General features: G+C 46.1%; 1 protein-coding gene across 1 annotated transcript; it reads right to left on the bottom strand.

Annotated features, from left to right (window-relative positions):
- Positions 1–73: 73 nt before the first annotated feature.
- On the bottom strand, positions 74–4,461 carry OPN1SW (opsin 1, short wave sensitive). Its single transcript, XM_017652220.3, is given in 9 exon segments — positions 74–1,092; positions 1,094–1,119; positions 2,110–2,301; positions 2,583–2,763; positions 2,999–3,140; positions 3,143–3,169; positions 3,463–3,654; positions 3,657–3,711; positions 3,713–4,461. Coding segments are annotated over 9 exon segments (1,095 nt in total). The 5' UTR covers positions 3,860–4,461; the 3' UTR covers positions 74–959.
- Between the last annotated feature and the right edge of the window lie 10,785 nt (positions 4,462–15,246).

Raw genomic sequence — 15,246 nt, 5'->3', positions numbered from 1 at the left:
TATATATGCTCTAAAATGTCACAGAAAAGGAGCTCTTTTAGGAGGTTTACCATACCTCTTCCCCAACTTAGGAAGTTCCTGCCTTTTCCCATGTTGGTTATTCCTTCTTCCTGTTTCTGAAATCTTCTAGAGTCCTTTTCACTACAGCTGTGACCCTTCTCTGCTTCCCTTAGGCCATGTAACTGGAGAGGAGTCCAGCTGCCCAGTATGTAATTACCTGATAGCAAGCACAAGACATTCGTGAATGTACACACAGTGTTTCTCTTGATTTTTATTTCAAAAAGGCTCTATTTGGTGGAGCGGGTATAAAATAGAAGGTAAACTTTTTTTTTTAACATTTTGGTATAGTTTATATAAACAGTATTAAGATGTGCAAATTCACTTTGAGAACATCAAGCTGTTGTCTTTAGTAAACACACAGCTTAAAGCAGATACATAGGTTTAGCCAAATTGGAAGTGGGGGCACCTGGGGTACTTCATGTTTGGCCTGCCAAAGCTACAGTGATTATTGGCGGTGGTAGCATGAAGTGACTTCAAACTCACATTGGTGTCTACGGAAGGTTCTGTTTTTTCTTTATGTCTCTGCCATTTCTAAGATTTTGAAGTTTGTTTTAGTTCAGAATGTATCATCTCAGAACAACCCCCAGTAGGAAAAGAATGTTACTAAGAAGGAAAATAATTGTTATCCATACACTGAAAAGTCAGCTCTCCTCCTTTATAGTTGCCTTGTATGTAGAAGTCAGTTCTCCAGGTGCTGTGAACAGTCCTACTTAAGAGTAGAAGCTGATGATGTTGGCGTAGCCTGTGGGGTGGTCTGAAGTAGACCCAGCTGGAACAGTAGCTTTATAGGTAGGAAAGGAAGAGTAGGAGAACTGGCTCCCCAAATTGCTGTCACTACCTTTCCCATCTTTTTTCTGTGCTTGTTAGTTTGGTTTTTGACAGGGAAAGTAGAAATTTCCTTAAATGTGAAATCCTAGTTGCTGCAAATAGATGAATTTGGCCAAGTTGGGGCCAACTTGGCTAGAGGAGAGAGTAGAAACTTTTGTGTTCTGGAGGCTGGGCACGTCAGGCTCCTCTGTCATGGATTTCCTATACCATCCTCATGATGCAAGCGTGGAACTAGAAGGAAAGGGCAGAATTGGAGATAGCCCCCTTGCAGACCACTACAGAAGGAATAATACTGGGAAACGGGGGAGAAAAGATCTGGCTTTGTGTCCCCGGAGCCTCACACAAGTCTCCTCAGGTGACTTTGAATATACCTTCCCAAAGCTGAGAGCTAGCTAGATTCCAGTCTAGGACTACTTACCACTCCTGGGTCTCTAGTAATAATCCGTGCACATCCTGACTCAGAGGCCTTACCGCTGGGAACCCTCACAACCGGCCTGCCTACTGAGAGCACTGTCACAAGTGGCTCTGCAGTAGGCCCTATCCCCAACCCCCAACGCCCCCCCTTACTAAAAGGTGTTCCCAATGGGAAAGGACTGCCACTTCTGCTTGCTTCCATCCAGGTTTCACATTAGTCTTGTATCCTTTGGGATTGAGGAAACGAAGTAACTATTAATAACTCTCAAAGAAGGCTGTTTGTGCTGTAAGACAAGAACTTTCCTAGATTTATCTCAGTTTGGGTTTTATTAGCTCAGATACAGGATTTGGGCCAGGAGGCCCCCCAGTACCTTCAGATGATAAGCTGTTGCAGAGATTTATGCATGTGTCATGATGTCTGTGCTTTGAATATGCTCTTGCAGGTTAGCAGTTGGAAGGGAAAGGATAAAAAACTTGTGAAATGGAAGAACTAGAAATTTAGGGGGACTATTGATCAGTCAGTTTTCAGCAAAACAGAAACCCTTTGCTTGTCATGCTGTCTTCTGGAGCAGTTGGAACGTGATACAAGGTGTGTCTTCCTGGGTTCTGTTATCCTGATTGCATGACCATACCTTCCTCCCTGTGCTTATAAGGGCTTCCCTTCCGGTAAGAGCTTCTCTGACCTCCCTTGTTTACCCTTAGAAACCCTATGAGTATGAGTCCAGGGTGCTTCAGGTTAAAAGTCATTGGTGAGAAAAGAGCCAGGTCTTGTGAAGTAGAGTCTCAGAGGAATGTAGAGGGCTTTACCTGCTTATTCATGAAGCAGTGGATGATGGGATTGTGGACACAAGCACTCTCAGAGAAGAAGGAAAGGAGTAGTGACAAACCATCGGTCAGCCCATATACACAGGGCAGCACAGGCACGTTACAGACAGACCCCGCCATCACCACCACCATGCGGCTCACGTCCCGCTCCACCTGGGTTGAGACTGCCTCCTGCTGAGCTGGCCGCCTCAGCAGAGCCCAGAGAAGAATCGTGTCCTCTTCTCCTGGATCTCAGCTCCCGATCTCGCCCCCTTTCTACCAAGGGAGCATCTGCTCCAGTTGCCTCTCCTGCCCCAGCTTCTGGCCGAGTCCCTCTGGCTCGCCTTCCTTGAGGAACGCAGGGTGGGGTGGCTCTCTGGTCTGGCATTGGAAAGGATCCTATGGCATCTCTTGAAATGTTTGAGCAGGAATGATGCCACCTTGCTCTTTGATACCATTTCATCATTCTCCTGGACCCCCTCCTTCCCGACCCTTACAAAAGCCACTCATGACTCTGAAGGCCCCCAGCAGATGGGGGAGAGTGGCACAATGAAGCAGAAGATGAAGAGGAACCTGACGTAGTACTCACTGTGGTATTTGGTGCCCACGCTGTACCAATCCAGGCCATAGGAACACTAACGACCTTCGGGGATTAGCCTGCAGGAGGATGCCCGGTGACTTCAGGCAGTGGGGTTTCTGCCCTCACCCGCCAAGGCTATAGCAATTCCAACTGCAAAGTAAACATGAGCACTTGTCTCCCACAGCCCTTGGCCTCAGCCACTCTACCTGCTCTTTAGAAAGTAGAGGTCGACTAAAAGGTTACACCCAACTCTTTCCACCCATGCCAGCCTGAGCTCCTGGCCAAGTCAGCACCCCTGCCCTGCACTCTCACTCGCTCCAGCCAAAGAGGGGTGGGATGGAGATGCCAATACCAGTGATCCAGGTGGCCATGACTACCATCAGTGCATGCCTGGAGCTGAAGCAGAAGTCGCCAAGGGAATTAGAGATGACAATGTAGCACCACTCAAAGGCCAGAAGACCAGTGACCAGCCTGTCACCAGACCTGTAGGGAAACCTGAGGGTGGTGGATAGGCAGCCCTGCCCAGTCTGGCAGGTGGAGTGGAACAGATGGGTGGAGCCTGCACAGGGAGATGGGGAGACAGGGTTGGGGGAGGGTTTGGGTTGACAGTTGAAGCAGTTTGGTACTCATTGGTTAAATCTGGTCTGCTCTCCAATAAAAAAAAGAACACCAAACTCCTTTCCCCCAAACTCCTTTCTAAGAGCCTGCCCTAACCCAACAGCCTGGTCCCTGGTTCCAAGCCTTTGCCTCCCCCAAGTCCCCTTCCCCTGCAGTACCTGCCGCAGAGTCCAGGAAGGCCTCCAGAGCACAAACATGGCAGCCAAAGAGCACATAGCCCTGACAGCTGGCAATGAACAGGGTGAAGACAGAGGAGAAGCCAAAGAGCAAGCACCCCAGGGACATGTTGCCCAGAATATAGTCAAGCAGCTGCCACAACTTTTTGTAGCATAGTGTGGCCACCAGCACTGGGTATCAACTGGTGTCCCTACAAAGAAGACAAAGCCCATGAAGGCTGCCTGGAGGGAGGTGGAAGGCCCAGACAGGGACTTTGTGGTACTAATGTCCACCCCACAGCCCCACCAAGGAGATGTTCTTGAACAGATAAAATGCCTCCTCCCCTGACATCTTGTTCATGGACTGTTGCCACCCTTTCTGATTCCTCTTATAGAGCATCCCCTCACCACTGCTTCTCCCTGACCCTGCCAGAGAATGCTTCTTCCAAAGCCACTTTGAGCTCCCTGAATGAGCAGTACTGATCCTAAGCCTCCGAAGGACAAAGTGGGATTAGAGATGCCCAAGCCCCCACCTAAACCTACTTTCGTGTTCCCAAAGCCAATTGTGTGTTCCTCAGAGGATTAAAAAAATGGGCTCAAAGAATCCAGACATGCAAAGCTGAGGGCTGGAATGAGTAGGAGCCCTCTTACCAGGGCCTGGAAGTGCTGACCAATTTTAATAAAGATGCTAACACCACCTTTTTTTTTTTTTTGGTCTACAAATGGAGCTATTGATGGTACCCTACTCTTGGTTTCTGGCATCACTCTATCCCTAGAGGTTTCTGCACCCCATCTGCTGCTTTGTGAAAGGTGCCCCCTAAGTCTCCCTCTCCAGTGATCTTGGGCCCACAGTCAGCCTGGGAACCAGCCTCAGGCTGCTGGAAGGGGCAGCTCCCCTAATGGGGAGAGCCCTGGCTGCTCCTTAGTGAACAGCCTTCAGGAACAGTACAGGGCAACATGCTTGGAGGTCTAAGGCATCCCAGGCTGCCTCTGTCTCTTCATGCCGAGTCTACCCAGAGTACACCTTCCTCCTCAGACCTCCTCCAGCCAGAATGAGGTTGGTTTGTGCACAGTCCCTCTCACACCACGTTCATGCCTGTCCCTGCCCTTAACTCAGCGATGCCCAAGTTACCAAAGTCTTCCTCCTGTCCCCCCATCCACATCCTGCCCAGCTCTCCCAGCCCACCTCACCAACACCTCTTCTGTGAAGCCCACCCCAGTGAGGCCAGCGATGCTCTAAGCTCTGCCTGTGCTTACACTCAGCCCTACACATCAGCCCTTCTGTACCTTCTCCACTTCAGTAAACTATGAATATATAGATGGAAGGGGTACACGTTAACTATAGATAAGTTAAAAGTGAAGAACAGATGGCCCAATAAAGGCAGAGTTATTCATATTGCATGAATCTCCCCCAGAGGCAAAAATTATAAACTGGACAAAATATGAAAACAACTGAAAAGCATTATAAAGTACCCCAAAGCAGGCAGAAACGGAAAGGACTCAACTCTTGAGTGAAAGGAACCACCTATATTTAAAGGATTATTTCCTGAGGGCACTTCCCAGTCTAAATAGCAAGGGACAGTTGGAATTCAAGCAGCAAGCCCTGGCCTTTATGGGCTAGAAGGGTCAGAGAACAGAGTCTGAAACACCAGCAACTGAAAACTTAAGGTGGTTTTCCTGGAATGAAGGAAGCCACAGAAGGGGAAGCCTTCAAATCTGCATATAAACCCCTCAAATCCTAGGCTAACTGCTGAGCTATGTATGGAGGAATCTTCAAGAAGTACAGCAAAAGGCAAGAGCTGGAGATCTGAAAGCCGAGCAGAGATTTGGGCTGCTACCCACTGCAACAGATAGTTTGAGTTTGATTCCCACCAAGTTAGAGGAGCCAGGCAAATACATCAGGACTAAAATCTATGTTCCTTGAATCCTGAGCTAGAAAGGCTAGATGGAGACTGACATCATGCCCACGGGTGCGCGCTCATGCTCACATACACACACACTGCACACAGATACCCACCCACCATAGAATTCCTGGCAGATTCCTGACGAGATCCAACTTAGAGTCCAGGAACTGCAAGGCCATTTGGTCTCCACTAGATTGCCTGAGGCATTTCCCTCTTGCCATGAGCAGGCACCTAGGAACAGGACCAGAGGCTGCCCTGAGGGCAGTGTTTAAAGTGCCCATCCTCCTGCGGGCATGTGGCCATGCGTTAACCTGGGAGGAGTGGAGTGAGCCAGCCTCAGTGTCCACAGGGCTCTGCTGAGATGCCCACCTCTGCAAGTGGTTCTCACAAGAGCCTGCCAATAGCAGCTCCTGGGCTTGGTCTGCTTGGGCATGCCTAACCGAGGTGGTAAAAGATACTCCCAGCCCTCTTACACTACCCAAGCCAGGTGGCCCCATCCTCGGCTCCTCCTAAGTCTGTCCTGACACCTTCTCAGACAGTCCTTCCCACACTATTCTACCCCACGTGTGACTGAGAGGCAGTGGGCCCTAGCTGGGGGCAACCCAATCCAGCTAAGATGGGGCAGATGCTCCCTGGGGGGGCCTCAAGCAAAAAGAGCCTTATGCAAGCATAGAGTCTTACTGGCACCTAAGCAAGGGATAAATCACTTGGAGTCACGGAAGCCATGGGGTAGCGGGTAGGGAGATTTTGAGGAGAGGAGATGGGGTAAAGGAGGACGGTAATGATATACAGGCTGGGGACATTTTAAGTCATTTAACATATACAATACCATTTTCAGGTTTAAAGTCACTTTATTAATTTAGGAACATGATAATACACTAAGGCTTTACAGAAGATCATGTTAGATATATTTAGACCAGGGTTTCTCAACCTTGGCACTACTGACATCATATCAGATCATTCTTTGTTGTACGGGAAGCTGTCTCATGCATGGCCAGATCTTTGGTAGCATCTCTGGCCTCTGCCCAGTGGATGCCAACAGTACCCCCACTCCCAAGTCATGATAACCAAAAGTTCTCCAGACATAAATGTCCTCTGAGAGGCAAAATTGGTCCCTGCTCCCCTCCCTTGTGGTCGAGAACCCATTTATTTATTTATTTATTTATTTATTTATTTATTTATTTGTTTGTTTGTTTGTTTGTTTGTTTATTTATATTATTAAGGTATCATTGAAACACACTCTTACAGAAGTTTCACATGAGCAACATGTGGTAACAATGTGGTTACTACATTTATCCATATTATCAAGTCCCCCCCTACCCCACTGCAGTCACTGTCCATTAGCATTGTAAGATGCTATAGAGTCACTACTTGTCTTCTCCATGCTGTACTGCCTTCCCCGTGACCTACCTATATTGGAGAACCACAGTTACAGATTTAGACTTATGAATGCCCAGAAACAAATGGGAAACCGTCAAGAGTTTATTTTTGCAGTCGTTCAAATGGTTCAGGAAAAAACCAAAAATTTTCCAGTCATTCTAATTATTCAGAAAATAGAAAAGCCCTAGAAAAAGAGGATATTTCCTGAATAATTACAGAGTCCCCCCCACCATTCTTTTTAGAAGTTTTTTCATTTCTATCCCCACCCTTTCCAGAAATAGCTTAAGGGAGGCTTGCAGAAATATATGGGATACAACAAGAAATCATGAATTGAATGTAGGAGCAAAAGAAGAAAAAGAAAACAAGAGTGGGGAATTCAAGAGTCAGGATTGAAACAATATGACTACACATTTGTGCTTTCTGGCATCTACTCATTTACTTAATTCAGTGTCCAGAAAGTCAACGCAAACCAACTGTTCTTGGAATTATGACCAACAAGAATGCCTCCCCTCCCCAGGGACTTCACAAAGGAGACGCTGGTGTGATATAGTAAACAATGTCCTCAGCAACACTCCTGATCGATACAACAACCAGTTTCACAGGAGTAGGTCTTCTACTGTTTACCCCTCAACATGGACTCAACACAAACCATAATTCAGAGCTGAACATAAACCAGAGCCATTAGGCTGGGAACCAAATGAACTACTTGGCTCCACGAGACATTTCAGCTCACTGGACACCTAATTATTGTTTCTCTCTGCTTGGATTTTTATAATTTAATTTCTGCTGTTGAATGAGTGGATAATATAAGTGCACGGGGCTCAAAAAGCACAACAAAATACATAGTGAGAAATCACTTTCTTTCCCACCCAGGCTTCTAGCCACCCACTTCCCCTCTCCAAAGGCAGCCAGTGTTCATTTTTTGCTGTGTTTTTGATGCGTAGGGGATGACAATGAGCTTGAGATGATGTGTTGTGGCAATGCTGTCTGTCAAATACTGACCCGTAAGGCTCTCCAAACAAATGATGAGATAAATAAGGGCATGGTCGACATGCTCTTGTGAAAATGAGGAATTGTCCAAGGATTTGACTAATGACAAGCTGTCCTCACTCTTGGAAGGAAAGGGAGGTAGCCCCTAGAAGTAGAGCCAGGATTTTCCCCCAGTAAATTCCATCTGTGGCTTTTCAAATGGAGACAGACAAGTCATTGAGGGCCTAATGTCCAACTCCCTAGAGCAAGGGCACAGTAATGTTAGCCTGGAAAAACATGTATGACAGGTGCCAAGGGGCTTCCCACAAGGCAACACTCCTCTCCCAAGACCCCTGCTGTCCTGCCCCTGGAGGCACAGGAAGTACACAGGGCTGTTTGGTGGCCGTCTCAGCAGAGGAGAAGGGATTGCTGCTGTTTAGTGGGCAGAACAGTGCTCACACAAAGAATGATCCTGCCTCAAATTCCAACAGCACTCCCAGAGAGAAGCACTGGCTGGGACCCTGAAACATTCTCAGCAAAATCCCCCTAGGAGCCCTCGCTTGGAGCAACCTCACTCCCTGGCACATCCACCAGGAAGAACAATTCAGGGAATGTGTACTGAGGTCATGGAATGACACACTGAGTGTGCTGCTGTTTATAAGCCAGTTAAAAGCCGGGGAACAGCTACCCAAAATAGTGTCTTTGGTTTTAGAATAGATGAGCTGTTGCCTTTCTTTCTGGCCATGATTAGTGAGCAGACCAGTTGTCTGGTCCAGACACTCCTGGATTGAGATAACAAAACTTTAGCCCCTGGGCACAGAGAAAGGCTGGCCAATCCATTCTCTACAGCAAGGATCATTCTTCTTGCCTATACAAGAGAGGGTTGACTCATTAGGAAGCCTGCTTTAAGAGATGGAGGATGAGAGGGTTTCTTCAGGCTTTTGGTTTCTAATTAGAGCTGAGAGATGGGGATCCTAGGATTGCCACTATGATTTTTGTGCACTCTCCTGAGACTTTTTCTTTCACTCATTCACTTGTTCATTCATTACACAGACATTTCCTAAGTGATGTCTACCATAGTTGTGCTTTGAGGATGAAATTAGATTAATCTAGTAAAGTGCTTACACAAAGCCCAGCACACAGAAATGCTTGGAAATCATCTGTACTGTCAGCAGGATTGCCAAGTGCCAGTCACAGGGTTGGAGCCAAAGGCCAGTAAGTCAGAGCTCTGCCCCATGGAGCTCCCGGCCTCACAGAGGGCACCCCTGACCCTGGAAGCAAGCAAGGACCTGGGGATGTGATGGCTGTGGTATAGGGGAAGCACAAAAGAGCCTGGCAGAGCCCACTGGGATCTCTCCAGAGGCCCCAGTCTCTAAGGTGTGACTTCCCCCTCACTCTCATTGGGGAAATTCCCAGCCTGGAGACTCCCAACTAGGCCACCCTTATCCTGTTAGCATGTTCCTCCCTGTAGCCTCTCTGACCATGTTGAGCAGTGCAGGCTGGGGAGTGTAGGGAGTGGGTTTTTACAGGATGTATTCCCATCACTGGTTTTCTAGAAAGGCTGGATAGCACTGTGTACTGCACTTAAAACAGGCTTTAATTCAGATAAATGTGCCTCTACAAGCTGAATTTAGAGAAGTTTCCTTTTCTTACAATGGCGATGACACCTTTATCATATGGTTGCTATAAGGTCAAGTAAGATCTGGAAAGCACAGGGCACAGTGCCCAGATCATAGTAAGCATCCAATGGCAGCTTTCCTATTGTGTATTTCCCCTGTCCTCATGTTGCTCCCATAATCCTTTTCTTTTGTACAGCACTTCACAGTGTGCAGAGCAGACACTGTCTCCCACAGACATTGTCTCACTTGATCCTCAAATTACCCCGTAAGGCAGATAGGGTAGGTGTTACTTCTCCAACTGACAAATGAAGAAGATGAGTAATTTAGCAAATGTCACCTAGTCAGGGTAATCTCTGACAGTCTTCTGGGTCCTCACCTAGAAGATTGATAGGTTTGGAGGATTTTTTCTGATGGTCTGATCAGGAGGTAAGAAAGAAGAGTGGTTCTTCATTGGGTACAAGAGATGCCACACAGGCTTCCTCAGCCCTGGGGGTTCCCCCTTGAAAGTGAAGGCTGTGGGAGCCTAGCTTCTTCTCTGCCTTACCCCAGGAACCCAATCACCCAGTACCATAGTAGCCCTGGGGGAGAAGTGTTGGGCCTTGGAAATGAAGAGGCCTAGCCTAGAGCACGGGGCATCTGTGTGGCTCTGCAGTGGGTTGCAGAGGAGCCGGAGAGCCGAGGGGTGAGGCCTGTCTGCTGGAGCACAGCCGGCCTAGGCTGGGAGCCAGCCTGGAAAGAGAAGAGAGGCTGTTTCTCGGAACCACAAATTTCAGCTGCTGCTGATGTGGTAGGGAAGATACATGTGGTTGAAGGGGCAGTTAGCTGTGTCTTGTTGGTCTAGGGGTATGATTCTCACTTAGGGTGTAAGTGATCCTAGGTTCAAATCTTGGATGATCCCACCTTTTCTCTTTCCTGGATTTTCTTTTTTTCCCTTGTGCCTGTTAGGGGTGTCTGCCAATTTTAGGGTAGAGGTACAGAGATGACCTAATGATGGGTAAGTAAAGGATCCTGAGGACAAACTGCAAGTCATCTCCCCATTTAACATGGCCTGGAAATACCCCATTATTTCCACTGAGGCCAAACAGAGGAGGAGAGGGCAGCATAGCAGCAGAAGCCGAACCAAAGAAAGTTAGCACCAACAGGTTGCACTGTGTTGGGCAGAAACCTCTCAGAGGACCTCAGATAAAGAGTAAGTGATTAGGACAATTTGGAAGGTGGCCCTGAGCTAGAGGTGAAGAAAAGGCAAGCTCTCTGTGTATAACCCAAACTATGCACTGGGTTCAAACTCCAAAGGCTGGGATTAAAGTTAGAATTCTGAGTCTCAGTTTACATCTTGGTAAAATAGTAACAGTAATACTTATATCTCAGAGTTGTTGGGAGGAATAAGTCAGAAACTGTATGTGAAAGCCCTTCGTAAACTATAACGCACCTTACAAGCATAGTGATTGTTAGGATTAATACTAAAGATAAAGAGAATCTAGAAGGAACTTCTGGCAACATGACAGACTGAACTAAGGTAGCTATTTCCTCACCCAGCTTCCCAAAGACACACATGGAAAACTGCATAAAATAGAATTTAAAAATTAAAATATGGACAATTGCAAAAATTTGCTTTAAAAAAGGAAATTCCCAGATAACAAAATTAAAGAAAGAAAACAAAGCCAAAGAAAAAAGAAGAGGAGGCTGTGGCAGTGGCCCATAGTGGGTTTCAGACCCAGATATATGCCCAGGGATCTGGAGCTATATTTTAATGCTTCCAGTTATAAGATATGTGACTTCAGCCCACTAGGGACAAGGAGCTGGGACTGAACCCCCTTCATAAAGCTTAGAACTAAAGATCTACCTTGTCCATGGAAAGAAGACTAAAAATGACACACATGAGTCCAAAAGAGCAGAGAGAAGGGATAGAAATACAAATCAACCGTGAGAAAGTGAAGTTTGCCTGAACAAATGCTTGTATTGTATCTGGATTTATGTTACCTGAATGGTGCTAGACCCCAAACTAAGAAATTAAATGTAAATCTGGTTTAGGATCCTTGAAACCCCTAGTAATAACACAATTCCACAGAAGTGAGAAAGAGTTCTGCAAGAATGTTTTCATAATCCAGGGCATATGAGACTTTCATTAAAAACAAAACAAACAAAAAAAACACCTGCTGAAGAAGAGTTCACAATAAAATATTATAAGTCAGGCAAGGAAGCAATCCACCATATGTAAGAGTCAGCAGACACAACAGGGGATTTAACACTCCAAGAACAGTGCATACGAGAATAACATGAAAAACACTATATAGTAAGTATACTTAAAAGCATTAAAGATTAAACACTAGAAAATAAACCATAATAAAAATATTATACTATTAAAAAGGCAGCTTGAGGGATAAAAAACAAAACATTCATAAATGAAAGACATATACCACTGACATTTAAGGACTCGATGCATTAAACAGTAGACTAGACCCAGCTGAAAAGAGAATTGGTAAATTGGAAGATAGAGCTAATGAAATCATTCAAAATATTGGGAGACAGCAGAAAGTGATGAATTGGAAAATATAATAGTTGAAAGACATGAGGGAAGAATGAGACATATATTTGTTATATAAATATGATTATATTAATTACATATAAGTATATGTGTATGTGTGTGTGTGTGTGTGTGTGTATTCCTGAAAGAGACATAAAGAATGGAAGAATATTTATCTATTCCAGTAGATAATGGTTCAGCATTTTCCAAAATGAAAGAAAGACAGGTTGAAGAGACATGAGTTTATGAACACATTGTGGTGAAACTGAAGAATGCTGAAGAGAAAGAGAAAAATCTTAAAAGCAACCAGAAAAAAAAGCCTGTTTGCCTACAAAGATAACAATTATATTGGCAGCTGACTTCTTACTAACAACAAAAGATTTTAGGAAAAATACCACATCTTCAAAAGGCCAAGAGAAAACTGTTAACCTAAAATTCTATGTCCATTAAGTTTCCATTTAAATGGTGTGAAATAAAGACATTTTAAGACAAAGACTGAGACTGTGTACCACTTAGCAACTTTTCCTAGAATCCTACCAAAGGATATACTACATAAGAAGGGCACTGAAATAAGGAGGACTGGAATTCAAGAAGGAATAGTAAGCAAAGAAATATATAAATATGTTAGTGAATATAAACAAGCATTGAAAGCCACTGTTAGTGGAGTGTAGATTGATCTTACTGCTTTATAGAGCAATTTGGCAATAACTTGTAAAGTTATTGCATGTATATGCATATATTTCATGACCCAGAAATTCTACTTCTAGGAATCTACCTTAGAGAAGCGCTTACATGTATACCGAGGAGGCATGCACACCACTGCCCACTGCAGCATTGTTTATAATACAGAAAACTGGATACAGCCTAAATGACCATTAGCAGAAAAATGGATAAATACTTTGTGACATGTTCAAATAATGAAATAGTTTTAAGCAATTAAAATTCATGAACTGGAGCTACATGAAACACCATGAATAAATGTAAAAAAAAAAAGAGAAAAAAACGTTTGCAGAAGAACGTGTGCAATAAAATAGCATTTAGACTTCTAAAACAAGTCAATATTCTGTATTGTTCATGGATCCATACTTTTTTTTATATCATTAATGTACAATTACTTGAATGACATTATGTTACTAGACTCCCCCTATTATCAAGTTCCCACCCCCACATACCCCATTACAGTCATGGATCCATACATTTTAAGTAAAACTAAAACTAAAACCTTAAATAGAAGAGCTATCTCTGAATCAAATGTGGCAAGAAATTAAGTTGCTGTATTTCAATGGTGTATACATGGATATTTGTTGTTATTCTTTGTACTGTGTTTTTCTGCATGCTTAAAAGATTCACATTTCTTTTTTTAACAAAGGGATATAGGTATTTAGAAATAAGGGTAAAGGGGGATAAATGGCAGCATCAGTCCTCAGAGAGGATGATCTTCTGGGATGGGATTAGGGGGAGGCTGAGTCCTGAGTCCAGGGATTACAAGGCTTAATTCAGATCATCCCCCTAAGCTGATTACCTGGCTGGCATCGCCACGACTTCTGGCCAGTCAGAGATTCATTGCTGCATCACAGCCTACTTTTCCCATACTTGCTAAGCCCTTCCTCCTGCCTCCTGACTTCACCCGCACCCTCAGCCCAATGCTGGTCTGGCCAGGGTTTGTCCAAATTTGGGTCCTAAGAACTGACTGGCTCCGGTCTCCCCTGAATGCTCCCCAAATCAAGAGTGAGAGTGACCTGCACCCCAGGAGCCAGGGAGAGATTAGTCCTAATATTCAATATCAGAGCTCCCTAAGGAGAACTTGGACCCCTAGGTGTCCTGGTTGACAATTTCCTTCTCTACCCCTCTCTACATCAGCCAAGGTCAGCAGTGTGATCAGAATGAGAAGGAGCTGTACTGGGCCGGAACAAACAGCCACTGGGCTTCCAGCATTAGGCCCCTGTCAGTCCCTGGAGCTCTGTGCCCCCAACCCTCCCAGTGCCAACCCCTTTCCACTATCCCTGACAATTGCCCTGCTCCTCAAGTTTTGACAGGCCTGATAACTGCAGCAGGCCCTCTTGTTCAACAGCCTTTCCCAATGACTGGAACACCTTGACCACAAGGTCTGGTGTGGAATCCTGTCCTCTGGGGAGCAAATGAAACCCCCTTGATCTGGGCTGTCAGAACACCAGGCTTGGGTATGAAAGAAAAAAATGGGAGGGAGAAAGAGGCTTATTAAGGTTAATAGAAAACAGTTAACTCCAGAAGTGTGAAATCATGTTAGATAAGACAGAGCATTAACTGTGGAGTTGGGAGATTTACCTTTACTCATCTGTTCTGTATGTCAGGTATTTTGTCAGATGCTGGAGATATGACAATGACTAAGATACTTCCCAACCTTCCAGAAGTTGGGCAGACAGAAGAGTAAAAACCTGACCTGGACAACCTGGAGGCAAGACAGGGTGGAGCACAGCAGGGCATCTAATGAGCTAGGATGGGGCCTCAGGGAAAGCTCCCTAGAGGTGACTCCCACCTGAGGGTTGAAGGATAAGTAGGTGTCCAGGCAAAGAAGGGCGTTTTTTTTTTTTCAGGAGGAATATGGAGGGTTTGTGAACTTGGGAGCCTGAGGGGGTGAACATAGACAACATATGCCCATGACCCATGTGAGTAGATATGCAAGAGAAGGGATGCGTGTATATCCCTGGTTTAGGAATCTCCTGGTACTTGTCTGGATGTGCTGGGATGGCACGGTTTCCACATACAACCACTTCTTTCCTGGCAGAGACCTGCAGAGATGTGAGGACAACTGCCTTATCGAGATCCTGCACTCGGTTGACGTTCCTTGAATGAATGATTGAATAAGTGAAATAGGCCCTCTGGGCTTCCACATCTCCATTAGAGTGAAAATATGCAGTGCCCACTTTAGGCAGGCTACAGGGGCAGGGTGAGTAGTGGTTGTTGCTCGCGGCCAACTGGATGTGGAGCCAGGCGGGAAGGCGGAGTAGGGGAGAGAGGAACTCCTCGGGGAGGGCTGCGTGGGGCCACGGAGCGGGCCCTCCTAAGAGGGCCCCTGGTTCTGGTTTGGTGGAGGTGCGGGGAAAGCAGAGAGATCGGGCCCGCGGGTTGCACATCCCCGCTTGGGCTTCCCTCCTTGGGCCCTCACGGGGCTCTGGAGAGCCGAGAGGCCACTGCCGCGGACTGGGCAGGCGGCCGGGGACTGCTCGCCGACTGCAGAGGTAGGGGACGACGGCCCTCCTCGGTGCGAGGGGGAGTGTCTGCTCATTCGGAGGAAACAGGCCTGGAGGACTGCTCCATCCCTGTCCTTCTCTCCCATCACTGCACGGGACACGGCGTAGGGGGGTCTCCGCGCGCAGCCGACTCCGGCAGGGGCCACCGCCAGAACCCAAGC

The sequence above is a fragment of the Manis javanica genome, chromosome 6 (genome assembly GCF_040802235.1).
Source record: "Manis javanica isolate MJ-LG chromosome 6, MJ_LKY, whole genome shotgun sequence".
Classification (NCBI taxonomy): domain Eukaryota; kingdom Metazoa; phylum Chordata; class Mammalia; order Pholidota; family Manidae; genus Manis; species Manis javanica.
Note: the sequence above shows the minus strand (reverse complement) of the source record. Positions and strands in the feature narration are given on the sequence as shown.